General features: G+C 40.1%; 1 protein-coding gene across 4 annotated transcripts in view; it reads left to right on the top strand.

The window, feature by feature from the left end:
• The window catches only part of SRGAP1 (SLIT-ROBO Rho GTPase activating protein 1), a 313,186-nt gene that overhangs the window by 128,542 nt on the left and 169,056 nt on the right, over nt 1-15,588 (top strand). The window contains exon 1 of one of the 4 annotated variants that reach the window (XM_010841592.1): nt 4,365-5,349. The exons of the other annotated variants lie outside the window; for them this stretch is intronic. Within the exon in view, the coding sequence (XP_010839894.1) occupies nt 5,346-5,349 (4 nt within the window). The 5' untranslated portion in view covers nt 4,365-5,345. Of the gene's footprint in view, nt 1-4,364; nt 5,350-15,588 lie in introns of those variants that run through there. 4 annotated transcript variants of the gene reach the window in all.

Raw genomic sequence — 15,588 nt, 5'->3', positions numbered from 1 at the left:
GATCACAAGAAACTGGAAAATCTCTTCAAGAGATGGGCATACCAGACCACCTGACCTGCCTCTTGAGAAATCTGTATGCAGGTCAGGAAGCAACAGTTAGAACTGGACATGGAACAACAGACTGGTTCCAAATAGGAAAAGGAGTTCATCAAGGCTGTATATTGTCACCCTGTTTAATTAACTTATATGCAGAGTACATCATGAGAAACGCTGGGCTGGAAGAAACACAAGCTGGAATCAAGATTGCTGGGAGAAATATCAATCACCTCAGATATGCAGATGACACCACCCTTATGGCAGAAAGTGAAGAGGAACTCAAAAGCCTCTTGATGAGAGTGAAAAAGTTGGCTTAAAGCTCAACATTCAGAAAACGAAGATCATGGCATCCGGTCCCACCACTTCACAGGAAATAGATGGGGAAACAGTGGAAACAGTGTCAGACTTTATTTTTCTGGGCTCCAAAATCACTACAGATGGTGACTGCAGCCATGAAATTAAAAGACGTTTACTCCTTGGAAGGAAAGTTATGACCAACCTAGATAGCATATTGAAAAGCAGAGACATTACTTTGCCAACAAAGGTTCGTCTAGTCAAGGCTATGGTTTTTCCTGTGGTCATGTATGGATGTGAGAGTTGGACTGTGAAGAAGGCTGAGTGCTGAAGAATTGATGCTTTTGAACTGTGGTGTTGGAGAAGGCTCTTGAGAGTCCCTTGGACTGCAAGGAGATCCAACCAATCCATTCTGAAGGAGATCAGCCCTGGGATTTCTTTGGAAGGAATGATGCTAAAGCTGAAACTCCAGTACTTTGGCCACCTCATGTGAAGAGTTGACTCATTGGAAAAGACTCTGATGCTGGGAGGTATTGGGGGCAGGAGGAGAAGGGGACGACAGAGGATGAGATGGCTGGATGGCATCACTGACTCGATGGACGTGAGTCTGAGTGAACTCCGGGAGTTGGTGATGGACAGGGAGGCCTAGCGTGCTTCAATTCATGGGGTCGCAAAGAGTCGGACACGACTGAGCGGCTGATCTGATCGTATCTTATAAGATTAAAATACACACATGATTTGGGAGGTTTAACACAAGAAATTTCAAAATATCTCATTATTAACTTTTGTATTGATTGTATGTTGAAATTGCAATATATTGATATGTTGGATTAAATACAATATATTTTAAAATTAACTTCATCATTTACTTTTATTTTCTTCAATGTAGCTACCAGAAAATTTAAAATCACATATGTGGCCTACATTTGTAGTTCATTTTCTGTTTTTACTTGCTTACTTTCTGAGGGTGCTTGTCTGCCGTTGAGCATATCATTTGGCTGTGATGCCTTGGGGAGAGAGTAAGAATGTGGACAAGGAATATATTCACTGATAACCACAGACCAGTGTCTAGCTCATATAATATTTAACTACACAGGAACCACTAGTTAAAAGACTGTAGATGACGCTTTTCAGTAGATTAATGAGTTCTTTGAAATGTGACTGTTATCTGTTTTAGAACTTTATTGCATACTTTGCCTCTTTTCAGGATTTTCCCAGAACTGAAAATTTAAGATAGTGTCATCCCTTTTAGAGCAGTGGGTAATTTTTCAGGATCATTGGGGAGAGATTTTAATGAAAACCATCTTTAAAATAGTATTTAGTATTTGAAAGAGTTTTAATCCTTAAAAAAATTTTTTAATAATATTACCTGGTGTGCCTAAATATAATAGCACTGGAAAAGACATATCAGTTTTGTTTTAATCAACAGATTTGTCAGGATAGCTTCAAGATTATTTTCTTGTTTTATTTGTTTTATAAAGAAAATTATATAATTAGAAACACCAAAAGTTGCCAAAGCAATAGGATATATTTTGGTATTATTTTTTTCCCTGGGGGGCTGGCACAGGGGCTGTTAGAAGTGGGAAAAGAGGAAGTAAAAAATTCTGCTGCAGCAGAAATTAACACAACTTTGTAAATCAACTATACTTTGACAAAATAAATAAAAAGAAAATGCTAGGAATCTCCTTTTCATATAATTAAAAGCATATAATTGAAGAGTCAGGTAGCCTAGATTCAGAACTCAGCTTTGCCTGCTGGCCAAGTGACCATGGGCAAGTTGCCTCAGTTTACTCCTCTGTAAAACTGAGGTAATAGGACTTACCTGGTGGCAGAGTGGATTAGAATCCACCTACCAGTGCAGGGGACACAAGTCTGATTCCTGGTCCAGGAAGATTCTACGTGCCTTGAAGCAGCTATGCGCATACACCACAACCACTGAAGCCCAAGCACCTAGAGTCTGTGCTCTGTAACAGGAGAAGCCACCACAGTGAGAAGCCCGTGCACCAGAACGAAGGATGGACCCTGCGTGCCACAACCAGAGAAAGCCTGCGCGATGCAAGGAGCAGGGGAGGCCCAGTGCAGCCAAACATAAACAAATAAACTAATTTTACAGTTGTGGTAATAATACTACTTACTAGAATTGGTATGAGAATTAAATGAGTTAATTCATGTAAAATAGATTAATGCTTGACATAATATTCACTCAACCGTGTTTCACTATATGGCTATGGGTAACTGCTCAGTCGTGTCCGACTCTGCAACCCCACGGACTGTATAGCCCAACAGGCTCTGCTGTCCATGGGATTTCTCAGGCAAGAGTACTAGAGTGGGTTGCAATTGCCTTCTCCAAATGTTTCACTATAGTAATACATTATTATTATAGTTGTCATTACTTTTATTAGATATCTTACATATGAATAGAAAATTAAATTTTCTAAGCTGTTTGTCACTCGTAACTTCATCCTTCTGACAATAGTGTGAGTATTTTCTTGGCCTCCAAAATTACAGCTGATGGTACCTGCAGCCATGAAATTAGAAGACGCTTGCTCCTTGGTAGAAAAGCTATGACAAACCTAGACAGCATATTAAAAAGCAGAGACATTACTTTACGAACAAAGGTCCATCTAGTCAAAGCTATGGTTTTTCCAGTAGTCATGTATGGACGTGAGAGTTGGACCATTAGGAAAACTGCATGCCAAAGAATTGATGCTTTTGAACTGTGGTGTTGGAGAAGACTCTTGAGAGTCCCTTGGACTGCAAGGAGATCCAACCAGTCCATCCTAAAGGAACTCAGTCCTGAATATTCAGTGGAAGGACTGATGCTGAAGCTGAAGCTCTAATACATTGGCCACCTGATGCAAAGAGCCAACTGATTGGAAAAGACCGTGATGCTGAGCAAGATTGAAGGCAGGAGGAAAAGGGGACGACAGATGATGAGATGGTTGGATGGCATCACCGACTCAATGGACATGAGTTTGAGTGAACTCCGGGAGTTGGTAATAGACAGGAAGGCCTGGCATGCTGCAGTCCATGAGATCACAAAGAGTTGGATACAACTGACTGAACTGAAATGAAGATGGGTATTTTTTTATACCCTGTTTTCATGATAAAGTCACTTGAGCCCAGAAGAGGGTGAGGCACTTGCCCAAGGTCATGGAGGAATTTAGTGACAAAACTGGGATTCTCATCCAGGTCAATGGATTGATTACCAGTTTATCTTTCCCAATAGCCTGATAAGCAGGGCTTTTAAACCCCAGGGGAAGTTACACTGATTATACACTGAGGCTCTGAAACTCCCTAGTTACATTATGAGTTTTCTCTTTGAAATAAACTGCAGGAACAACTCACCAGTGATTGCTTGCAGAAGGCTTGGGGGTGTTTTTATTTTATGTAAAATCCCAACTCTAAATATTTCTCAGCAGAGGGTTATCTCTGCGTTAAAATGGTGGTGTCCTCAACACACTTAACTTTTTAAGACTCAACCCTATACATCTTTACTATGTAACTTTGTAAAATTTTGTAAAATGAGAACCATTATTATTTTCTCTGCTCCCCTAATAAGGATTTGGATCAACCGAGTTTATTTAGTTGTTTTCAGATATAGAATATGTAATCTCCTTTAACTTTATACTATTACAAGGAGAGAAAATATAGGAGTCAAAGATGGATTGAAGCCTAGCCCTGCAGAATAAGGATATTGGAATATATTTTGCAGGGCTATTGTAAGGATTAGAAGTAATATAATAAAGAGGCCAGCCCTTTGGAGGGGACCAGTGATGATTGTTAGAGATGCTGTCAAATTTTTACCTGTGTACAGGTGGAATTGTATTGTCTTCTACACCAAAAAACATGTGTGAAGAAATCACTAGGGGTTGGAAAATCAAAATGAACGTAACCTAGAGCTTTACATATAAGAACATATTTGGAAGAGTATGCAACAAAGTGCTATAAACATTTATCTCTTGGGGATAGAAAATTAAGTAGGTTTTTAAAATTACATTTTCTAACATACTGCAATTTATGTGTCTGCTTTTGTTGTAATAAACAATTGTTTTTAAGTTAAAAGAATCATCTGTATAATTTAATGGAGAGAGGCATGACAGTCACTCCAGTACTCTTGCCTGGAGAATCCCATGGACAGAGGAGCCTGGAGGGCTTTAGTCCATAGGGTTGCAGAGAGTCAGACATGACTGGAACAACTTAGAACAGAGCACGTCTATTTTTAAAAAGCACGAAAGTAATTTTGCCATATTAACAGCTGTATTCACAAGATGGGTAATTTCCCTCCTTCTTTCTACTTTTATAATCTTGTAAAATGAGTACATTTTACATGAATGATGGAGAAAATAAAAGTAGATTTTTAATAGGCATGATCACCACCCCCTAAATGGAGTATACAGTGTGTTAGAACTCACAAAAATATGTATTCTTGAGAAACGTGTGAAGATGTTTTGTGACCAACAGTTGTAATAATAATATCAATAATCATAGGTACCATTTGTGGAGAGTTTTCTATGGGAAGCTTTTTTTTCCCATGCATTAGCTACTTTAATCTTCATCACAACCCTATGAAATTGGATTTAATTGAGAAATAAGATTATGTAAATTACCTAAGGTCAGGACTCAGAATTGAACTTGCCTTTCAAAGGAAAAACAAATCATAGTAGCATGATCCTAGTAACAGAGGAAATTTTCACTTATGCTCAGTGGGAGAAATAAAGCTTTCTGCCAAATTTATGACCAAGTTTATATTGGACCGACTCTTCTCAGCAGCTAACTGTCATGTGAACTTTACCATATACTAAATTTTTTTTCTTGATTTTCTCTTAATTGGGCAATTTGAGATTTTAGAGAAGTGGGTAGGATGTTGACTGAATATCTTTTACTTGATTTAAGCTTAAGGGAGAGCATTGCAGAACAAGGTTACAGATGTTAATGAAAGGAAAGGTTTGTTAAGTGAAAAAAGGTGGTGATTCTGAGATCTGGATTTGTACAGAGATTCAAGTGCAGAGGTTATGGGTGAGTAAATCTGCTCCTGTTGTAGTAGGTAATGAACTTGGCAGTAGTCTTCCTTTTAGCCTTTGGTTTCCAGAGTGATTAGAAAAAGATGGTTTTTGAAAGAAGTTTCATATGAGTATTCATAACCATTTCCCCATAACTGTTAAACTTTTCTTTTCCTTTAAGTGTTCATTTCTCATGAGTTGTCTTACATACTGAACTTTTTAATTGGTTAACTTTGCCTTGTCTCTTAAGTGCGCTTACTCGTACACAGTATCTTTGGAAGTTTGATATTTAATTTGAAAAGTATTTCTGTGAGTTCTTTGCAGAGGGGGTAGGGTGCCCCAGTTTATTCATCTTTATATAAAAGCAACTAGCATGAGTCATATTGTTGGCATTTGATATGTTTTTTGTTGAACCAGTGGAGGGGTTCTTGTTTCAGTTCAAGGAGACTTCTCTAAGGGTTGGAGTTGCCCGACAGTAGCACACACTGTTCTTGGGAAAGAGATAGTAAATTCTGGGCAGGCTTGGATTCGGGGGGAGTTTGATCACTAGACTCAGTGATTTCTAAGCTTATTGTACCTTTGAGATTCTGTAATTCTTCTTTTTGTCTAACACGTGTCCAAAGAGGAGAGAAACAAAATATAAATGGGAATTGCATATTGTCCACTAGAGCCATTGATAGCAGTGATGGTTAATGAGATTTGTACCAGCACCGGGAGCAATTGTGCTTTTCTCTGATTCCCAGTGTCAGCATGGACAGTTCTCATCTTGAGAAACTGTTCCAATAAGGTTAGACTTCAGACCATCTTCCAGATTTAGGCTGAGCCCCAGGAGAGAATTTTCTCAATTCCGAGAAAATGAGTATGAGAGTTTTAGAAGAAGTCCCACTTCACATCCAGGTTACAAAAAGCCAGGAAAAAATATTATTCACTAAATATGCCACCTTAAATGATTTTGATTGGTTTTCCATGTATCATTTACATTGTTGCCTCACTCATGAGGGCCCAAAAGTTATCATTAATCTGAATCTTGTTTCTCTTCAATTTCTGACAACTGGGGAAGGTATTAATTTTATCTACAAAGCTTAGAATTTCTGTCAGTGATCACAAAATGGTATTCCAGAGGCAAAATCTGGCACAAGGATGGATTTTCAATGGTTTGGACAGAGTTTTGTTTTGTTTTCATTAGTTGCTGATATTCTAAAATTTGGTGATTTTACCCCCCCAAATCAGATTTCTTGCTTCTCTCTAAAAAGGTCAGATTTGGCATATAACTGCATTAGGCATCCTATACAGCAGTCATTACCTGGAGTTTGGTGGCTGGATGAGATGTATTCCTGCTTAAGCAATCCTTATCTTTCCTTGGTGTTTACATACCCAGCTTGATTCACTCATTTATGGGACTGGTCTGGCCTCGAAGGTGATAAGTTTGTGACCCTTCCTCTATAAGTAATGCTCACGCACAGGTCTGAAGACTGTAAGGAGCTCTTATTTCAACCTCAGGAAGGGACTGCAGAATAATCTGAAGTGTTTCATTGGGTTTGGGCAGAGTGCTCTGCCTCTGGGAGGATCCCGGCCAGCCAACCCTGTAACCAGAGGGAAGAAGAAATAATGTATTCATCCTGTACTGGACTGCTGGCATTCGGGAGAGCCACAGGCTAGGCGACAGGGCCTGAAGTGCCCTGCAGACTGGGGCTGGTCTAAGCTAGGGTGACTTGGCACCTGTGCCAGAGACGGATCCAGTGGAGTGGCAGACGGCTCTGTGCCATGCATTCAGACAGCTTTCTGAATGCCGGCAGCCAAGAGAACATCAGCTGTGCCTGTGAGTAGTGTGGGTTCTCGCCAGAAACATCTAAACTTCAAAGGAAAATAAAATTGTACTGTGGGTCGATGCAGAAAGCTTATGGTCTTACTGAATCGGGCTCATGTTTACAGAGAAGGAAGATGGTGCAAAGAATTCTGAGGGACTCTACCAGCTTTTCAGGGTTTTCCATTAAATGTTATGTTCATCTGATTGTTCAGTAAACACATGTAAAATGCTTATCACCAGATGCTGTATCAGGGAGTCACAATGGGACTACAGAATAAAATGCAGCAAAGCTTGTATCATCTTCAGCTCTCTGCAGTGAGAGAAAGTGAAGTCGCTCAGTCGTGACTCTTTTCGACCCTATGGAGCCCACCAGGCTCCTCCATCCATGGGATTTTTCAGGCAAGAATACTGGAGTGGGTTGCCATTTCCTTCTCTCTGATATCAGCTCTCTGTAGCCTTGAGGCCAAAATTAGGATGGTGACAGTGGTAACAAGGGGCTTCCCAGGTGGAGCAGTGGCAAGGAATCCACTTGCCAAAGCAAGAGACTCAAGAGATGCAGGTTCGATCCCTGGGTCAGGAAATCCCTCTGGAGAAGGAAATGGCAACCCACTCCAGTATTCCTGCCTGGAAAATTCCATGGCGAGGAGCCTGGTGAGAGCTACAGTCCATGGGGTCACAGAGAGTTGGACACGACTGAGCGACTGAGCACACACACATTCATAACCAACTGTGATTTCACTTGGCTTTCTAAAAGGCTTAAAGGGGTGTGTTTGGGGGTGGGAGGGGATCTTACAAATCTGAGGCAACATATACTTTGGTTCTCATAAGGAAAGAATTTTGCTTTGTTTGACCTTGAAATTTTGTTCTTATGCTGGCCCACGACAGAATTCTGATATCTGGCATTATTAAAGGCAGATGTGCTCTTCAAAAATCTGACAGCGTGAAGACAGGCTTGAGGAGACCAAAGCCTCTCCAAGTTCCTCTGGTGCCCAAGTCTGATTTGTGAATCCGAAGGCCTTTGACACTTGTTTCATTTTCTTCACCTGCTCCCTTGCCTCCCTCACCTACCTTCCTCCTTTCTCTCTCTCTCTCTCTTTTTTTTAAACATTTTTTAATATGAACCATTTTGAAAGTCTTTATCAAATTGTCACAATATTGCTTTTATGTTTTGTTTTGTTTTTTGGCCTTAAGGCATATGGGCTCCTAGCTCCCTGACCAGGGATCAAACCCACACCACCAGCATTGTATGAAGTCGTAACCATTGGACCTCCAGGGTGGTCCCTCTTTGCTCCTCTCTTATCTCTCTTCTCTGCTTGATTCTTTTCTCTTTTGTTTTCTCAGTAAGCTGTTTCCCCTTATCCTTCTCCTACTCCTACCTGCTTTCTTTCCCTCAGCCCATCAGCCCATTGTCTTCTGTCTTCACCTTTTAGTACTTCCACTTCTTACCGAAACCCTGGGGAAACTTAACAGAGAGGGGGATACACAGTGTGAGCAAGGATCTGGGAAGGAAGTTTCAGTCAAAAGCAACATGTAGATTGTAGATGCGTGATGAGGGGGACGGTAGGCAGAAACTAGCTGATCCTGGGTGTTGAAGAGAGCAGGATTACTATTTCTCAGTAATGCGCTCAGAGCTGTTCGTGCATCTGATCTTGTTTAAAAATGAATCTCTTCCAGGTTAGAGCAGCTAAGAAAGAGTGGATGTGGCAGAGGCAGTAAAGCTAATATTGTGTTTGAAATCCTGTAAAGAGCTTATAATAGGGCTTCCTGGTGGCTCAGGTGGTAAAGAACCCACCTGTCAATGCAGGAGACACAGGTTTGATCCCTGGGTTGGAAAGATGCCCTGGAGAAGGAAATGGCAACCTGCTCCAGTATTCTTGTCTGGAAAATTCCATAGACAGAGGAGCCTGGTGAGCTACAGTCCATAGGATCGCAGAGAGTCAGACACGGCTGAGCACACATGCATGGCCAAGTGCTTATAGAGAGGTGTAAGATGAGAAATGGCAACCCACTCCAGTGTTCTTGCCTGGAGAATCCCAGGGACGGGGGAGACTGGTGGGCTGCTGTCTATGGGGTCGCACAGAGTCAGGCATGACTGAAGCGACTTAGCGGCAGCAGCAGCAGGATGAGAAAATGCTAGCATTTTTACCTTTTTAGACTGCTGCTTTGTAAAGATTCAGTGATACAGTATCTTTTACAAGGTATACTTTTCAAAGTAAATTGCAAGACAGTGGACCACAGAGTTTGTAAGAAAGGTAAAATATAGGTGTTTTAAATATTTTAAACTACTTGCTTTATGCTGCACTGATTTTGGCTGCAGTGAGTCTTCACTGCTGCGTGCAGGTTACTCGCTGGTTGCGGTGTGCGGGCTTCTCATTGCGGTGGCTTCTCTTGTTGCCGAGCACAGGCTCTAGGGCACATGGGCTTCAGCAGTTGTGACAGGTGGGCTCAGTAGTTGTGGTGAACAGGCACAGTTGCCCCAAGGCATCTTCCTGGACCACACATCTAATCTGTATCCCCTGCATTGGTCCTTCTTAACCACAGGAGCACCAGGGAAGTCCATTTTAAACTACTTTAATTCAGAATTAGATATAAGTCCAGTTATAGTGAAATGAAAGGCAATCTCATCACCTTATGGTACTTATAAATCCTTCCGTTCCATATCCTCAGTATTCTACTAAATGCAGCTGATACTATCTTCTCTTATCTAAATTAGTATTAAACACTTAAAAAAAGCTTGTCAAATATTTGGCAGGAAATGTTTTCCGATAATCAGTTATATTTTTACAGCTATCTTTTCTAAATGTGATTAATATGCATTTTTTCTTTTTATAAATTATACAATGGGCTTAAAATATTAGTTTAGATGTACAACAGTGATTCGATATTTTTATGCATTACCAAAAAATCACCACAGTAGATAAGTCTAGTACCCGTCTGTCACCATACAAAGTTATTATAGTATTATTGACATGTTCACTGTGCTGTACATTACATTCCCAGGTGGGAGGGGAGGATATGCACTTGTTTTTAACCTGTTAAATAAATAAATTGAAGCATTCTCAATAATGAGAGCTGAGTAAAGATAACACTCCATATCATTATAGAATATTTACTTTTAAATCCCCTAATAATTGGTCCAGCCCCTGTCTACCTTATGACCCTGAAGTATGTAACAAACTGCCATTCTGGTAAACTCCCTGAACTCTCCAGATAGTCATACCCTGGGGCCTTTGCATAGGCTACTCCTTTTACCCATAATACCCTTCTCACACACATCCTCAACTGACATCCTTCTACTTAGCTACTGTACTGGCTCCTGTGTCATATCAGAGCCTTCCCTGATTGACCTGGGAAGAACTTACTGTTCCTGCCTCTGTCCTCTCAGCACTCTCTTCATGCTTCCATTGCAGGATTTACAATACTGCCCTGGCTTCCCAGGTGACACAGTGATAAAGAATCCACCTGCCAGTGCAGGAGATAGAGAGATATGGGTTCAGTCTCTGGGTTGGGAAGATCTCCTAGAGAAATACATGGCAACCCACTCCAGTATTCCTGCCTGGAGAATCCCATGGACAGAGGAGCCTGGCAGGCTACAGGCCATAAGGTGCAGTATATGCTAAGTCACTTCAGTCGTGTTTGACTCTTTGCAGCTCCATGGATTATAGCCCACCAAGCTCCTCTGTCCATGTGATTTTCCAGGCAAGAATACTGGAGTGGGTTGCCATGCCCTCCTCCAGGGGATCTTGCTGACCCAGGGACTGAACCCGCATCTTTTATGTCTCCTGCACTGGCAGGTGGGTTCTTTACCACTAGCACCACCTGGGAAGCCCCAGCACACACACACAAAAAAGAAACATTAAAAAACAAGTTATTTTTACATGTCTGTAGACCAGGAGCTACCTTGGGAGGCCTTGGGGGCAAAAAGCAATGGGTTTATCTTTCTTTCTTCAGGGCACAGCATCTGAAAGTTACTCAGTGTTTGTCAGATGAGAAACGCAAGCATTTTTGTAATCCTTTGCCGGTTGAGCAGACAATGAGAGAATGTTGTTGAATCAGTTTCTGCAGATTATGTGGGTAAAGGTTGAATGTTTGTACAGGACCAAAAATAACTTTTACTATAGGATTTGGCTTTTATAAGAGGATAAAATAGAAGAATATTATGATTATACATAGGTTTTTCTCTCAAATTGGACATTTTCTTTGATATTTTGAAGGATGAAATGAAGAGGATTTTTGTTTATTTGGCTGTGCCTCTCAGCTTAAGGGTCTTAATTCCCTGATCAGGGATCAAACCTGTGCTCCCTGCAATGGAAACAGAGTCCTAACCACTGGACCACCAAGGACATCCCAAGAAGGGAATGATTAGTTCTGCCATTTCAACAAGCTGACTGATGTTCAGTATTTGCTTAGGCCTGAAAAACCTAAAAAGATATGCACATATATAAAATATATGCTGTGTGTGCTCAGTCAGTAAGTCATATCCAACTCTTTGCAACCCCATGGACTATATATAACCCATCAGGCTCCTCTGTCTGTGGGATTTTTCCAGGCAAGAATACTAGTGTGGGTTGCCATGTCCTCCTCCAGGAGATGTCCCCTACCCAGGGATTGAACCCACATCTACTGCATTGGCAGGTGGATTCTTTACCACTGAGCCACTTGGGAAGCCCAAGTGTCGGGTGTCAGGAGTGTGTGTATATATACGTATAGCGATAAGATTTTTTTTAATGCCATCTCTTTTAAGAATTTTGTAGGCTAGGGTTGAAAGATACTTATTCTGTAATCCAGAATTGTGACCTCCAGCTGTGAAATGAATGTTAAGGAAGCCCAAGTAACCAGGCTACTTTCTGGTTTCCTTGTGTCAGCTCCTGAATCAGAGTTCAGGTGGTTCACTTGGAGCCAGAGGTTATTGACTATGAAGTTGCCGATAGCAATCCCATCAAAGTCTCTAATAGAAGTCTAAGGAAACTTAAATGAAATGATTAGTGTTTCCTTCGTTATTTTCCTAGATGAAGGTGTTCTCTTACAGTGGAAATAGACACATAAAAGATCTCTTTAATCGAGAGATGTTTAAAACGTGATTTTCAGTAGATTTAACTGGAGTTTTTTCTACTGTTGACTGAGTAGAGCATTGTTTATGGAGGAAACCTTGTAGGGCTGGATACCAGCAGGGCCACGTGGAGCAAAGAATGAAGAGGTACCGTGGCATGGGTGGAGGGTTGCAGAGAGAGGAGACAGGAAACCCATTTCATGAATTAGCAGAATTTGAGTCCTACATCCAAATGTGCAGAATGAAGCATTTTAGAAACTAACTATCTTTACAGAAGCAAACATTCATCAGAGATAGTTATTGAGAATCTATTATGTGCTGTATGGAAATTTAGAGACATGATATTGGTAATCAGATTAATAATCTGTATAGTTCAAAACTCTACAGTAATTGGAACATAATAGCAGTAACAATAATGATTTAAAACAAAAGTAATTGACTTAAATACATAGTTTCCCATAAAACCAGGACATTTAGAAGTACTAGAGAATTAGCGTTGGCTGCTGAGCTAGTTTTTGTAAAATATTAGGTTTTTAAATATCAATGATAGACATGAAATTTTTGTTGCTTTTCTAAATGATGCCTGTAGACACTTTGCACTTAAACTTTTATTTGATGCATTAATAGTTATATACAGCATCTGTATACATTCTATAAATTATCACTAAGGCTTGGCCTGGATCACTTGGACTTGCTTTGTATAATTGCACATTGTGTGTAACTGTGGAATGTTATAAATTTGCATCATGAACTTTGGAGTTAGACAAGCCTGAATGGGAATCTAAGCTCTAGTACTTATTCATTGTATGACTTTGGACAAAGTACTTAATCTCTTGCTTTGATTTCTTCATGTATGGAATGGAAGCATTACATAATGGGATTGCTGTGAGAATTAAATGAGCTAAACTACATCAAGTACTTATCACAGGATCTGGAACATAGTAAGAATTCAGTAAATAGTCTCGTGTTCAATGTAAATGGTAAATTGCTTGGGAAGTTAAAGTGTGTTCTAGTAGATGCTTTAAAATTGTAATTACTGTTTGGGAAATAACCTTAATTTTAAAAGACTCAATTTGCGATTAATTCTGTACAAAAGATTTAAACTAGTTAAAAGTTTTTCATTCTTCAAACTTAGTTAGAGAAAAACATATGTGGAACATGTTTATGCCATGAGACTTCATGTTGAATTATTTCAGCAAAGAAAGTCACCGTTTAAAGAATGCCTTGAACTTTTGTCAGTGACACAGCCATTCCAAAATGTAAATCTCTGGACTCTACAGATCAGTGATTTCCATACACTGTCTTTTTCTGGTAATAAAAATCAGTCTACTAATATGGTTTTAAATGTCCTTGCTTAATTATGGGGAAGTTAATGAAGTTCTGCCTCTTGCGCATTCTAAATAAAAGCACTAAATTGAATCATTCAGATCTGTACTTCCTTAAACTGGCCTTTCCAACAATGTAGTTAAACTGCAATAATTGACCACCTGAATTTATTGGCTTTCATCCTGGCTAGCTCTCATTTGAAAAAAAAAAAAATAAGTGCAAATTTGGTTTCTATACTTTACATTAAAATGTTATCTGGGCCAGAATATAATATTTGGCTGTCAAAAGTTATGAAAACTTTTGTAGTGAGCTTATTCTGAGATAATACTGATTAGATTGATTGCCTTCGCTCAGTCGTGTCCGACTCTTTGCGACCCCGTGGACTGTAGCCTACCAGGCTCCTCTGTCCATGGGATTTTCCAGGCAATAGTACTGGAGTGGATTGCCATTTCCTTCTCCAGGGGATCTTCCTCACCCAGGGATCAAACCCAGGTCTCCCACATTGTAGACAGACGCTTTACCATCTGAGCCACCAGGGAAGTCCTGATAATACTGAGGTAAATGTCATTTCAAATGAAGATATTATTATGAGAACTTAGAAAAATAAACACAGTCTGTAAGTGTAGGAAATGTTGTGATACTGACTTTACTTTCATATCCATGGAGTGAGGATTAACTGCGCTGAGAGGACACTTTCTTATTTTGTTTCTAAAGGATTCATTATAACTCTCCTCCCCCCCCCACCCAGATATTCAAATTATCTCTTGGCGCACTAGGAGGAATCCACGCTTTGACCTTAGAATGGAAGCAACCCAATTTCATATATGCCTGTGCTATTTATTTTGCTTAAGTAGTTGGTGATTTCACAAGTCACAAGTAGAAAAGACTTTGGTGTTCTTGGTCAGTTGTCCAGTTGTGCTCGACTCTTGGCAGCCCCATGGGCTACAGCACACCAGGCTTCCCTGTCCTTCACCGTCTCCTGGAGCTTGCTCAAACTCATGACCATTGACTCAGTGATGCCACCCAATCGTCTCGTCCTCTGTCATCCCCTTCTCCGCCTGCCTTCAATCTTGCCTAGCATCAGGGTCTTTTCCTGATGCCAGAAATAGACTTTAGGGAGTTATGTATTTCGTGAAGCAGTAACCTGAAAGAGTCTATTTGATCCAACCACCCTAAGCTTCCTTCTTCAGAATGTTACTCTTCTGGGCCAGGGTATCAAGAATTATTATTTTTAGTTTATTTATTTAAGGAACTACTTTTCATTCTGCCAGGTTTCCAGAGCCTTCCATATGTTACATATCCTTTAAAGTCAGTGTGGGGCCAACCGCTGAAGCTGTCACTACTGACTCCAGTTGCCTGTAGTCTTTTCTGAAAGTCCTTTAGTGTGAATAATTGACACCATCAAATCTAGAACCTAAATTTTTTTCTTTTCTCAGTCCACATCATATGATAATTGGCCGTTACAGTGTTTGACATGATGAAGAAGTCTTTGTATATCTCATCTCATTGAAGCCTTCCATTGCCTTTGGGAGGGGAATATAGCAGTTATGATCAGTGATCATTTTGCAGTTGAGGAAATATAAGTTCCACAGAGATGATTACTATTACAAGGTCGTATTTCTGTAACTGGAACCAGTGTCCTGATACTCTGTATTCTAGCCCATATTTGCCTTGTGTATAAATCGTAGCTTCCGATCAAGTCAGCCAACTCTTCAAAGACCTTTTCTGACTCCACTTACAGAACTTTTCAGATTCCACTTATCAGAAACTTCATCACTAGAGAATTGTCCTATAGATGAGCTACATTTCCAATTTTAAATGTTCTTTAACAGTCACGTTAAAAAAACAGGTGACATTAATTTTAATATCTTTATAACTGAGTATGTCTAAAATGCTTAATTCTAGCATTAATATAAAAATATTAATAAGATGCTTTTATGTTCTTTTTTTCCACACACACTAGGATTTTGAAATCCTCTGTGTATTTTACACTTGCACATCTCAGTTTGGACCAGCTACGTTTCAAGTGCTCAGTGTGACACATGGCTGCATTGGACAGCACAGCTCTAAAG

The sequence above is a fragment of the Bison bison genome, unplaced genomic scaffold (assembly GCF_000754665.1).
Source record: "Bison bison bison isolate TAMUID 2011002044 unplaced genomic scaffold, Bison_UMD1.0 scf7180017864163, whole genome shotgun sequence".
Classification (NCBI taxonomy): Eukaryota; Metazoa; Chordata; class Mammalia; order Artiodactyla; family Bovidae; genus Bison; species Bison bison.
The sequence above is the reverse complement of the archived record's forward strand: the minus strand, read 5'-3'. Positions and strand labels throughout refer to the sequence as shown.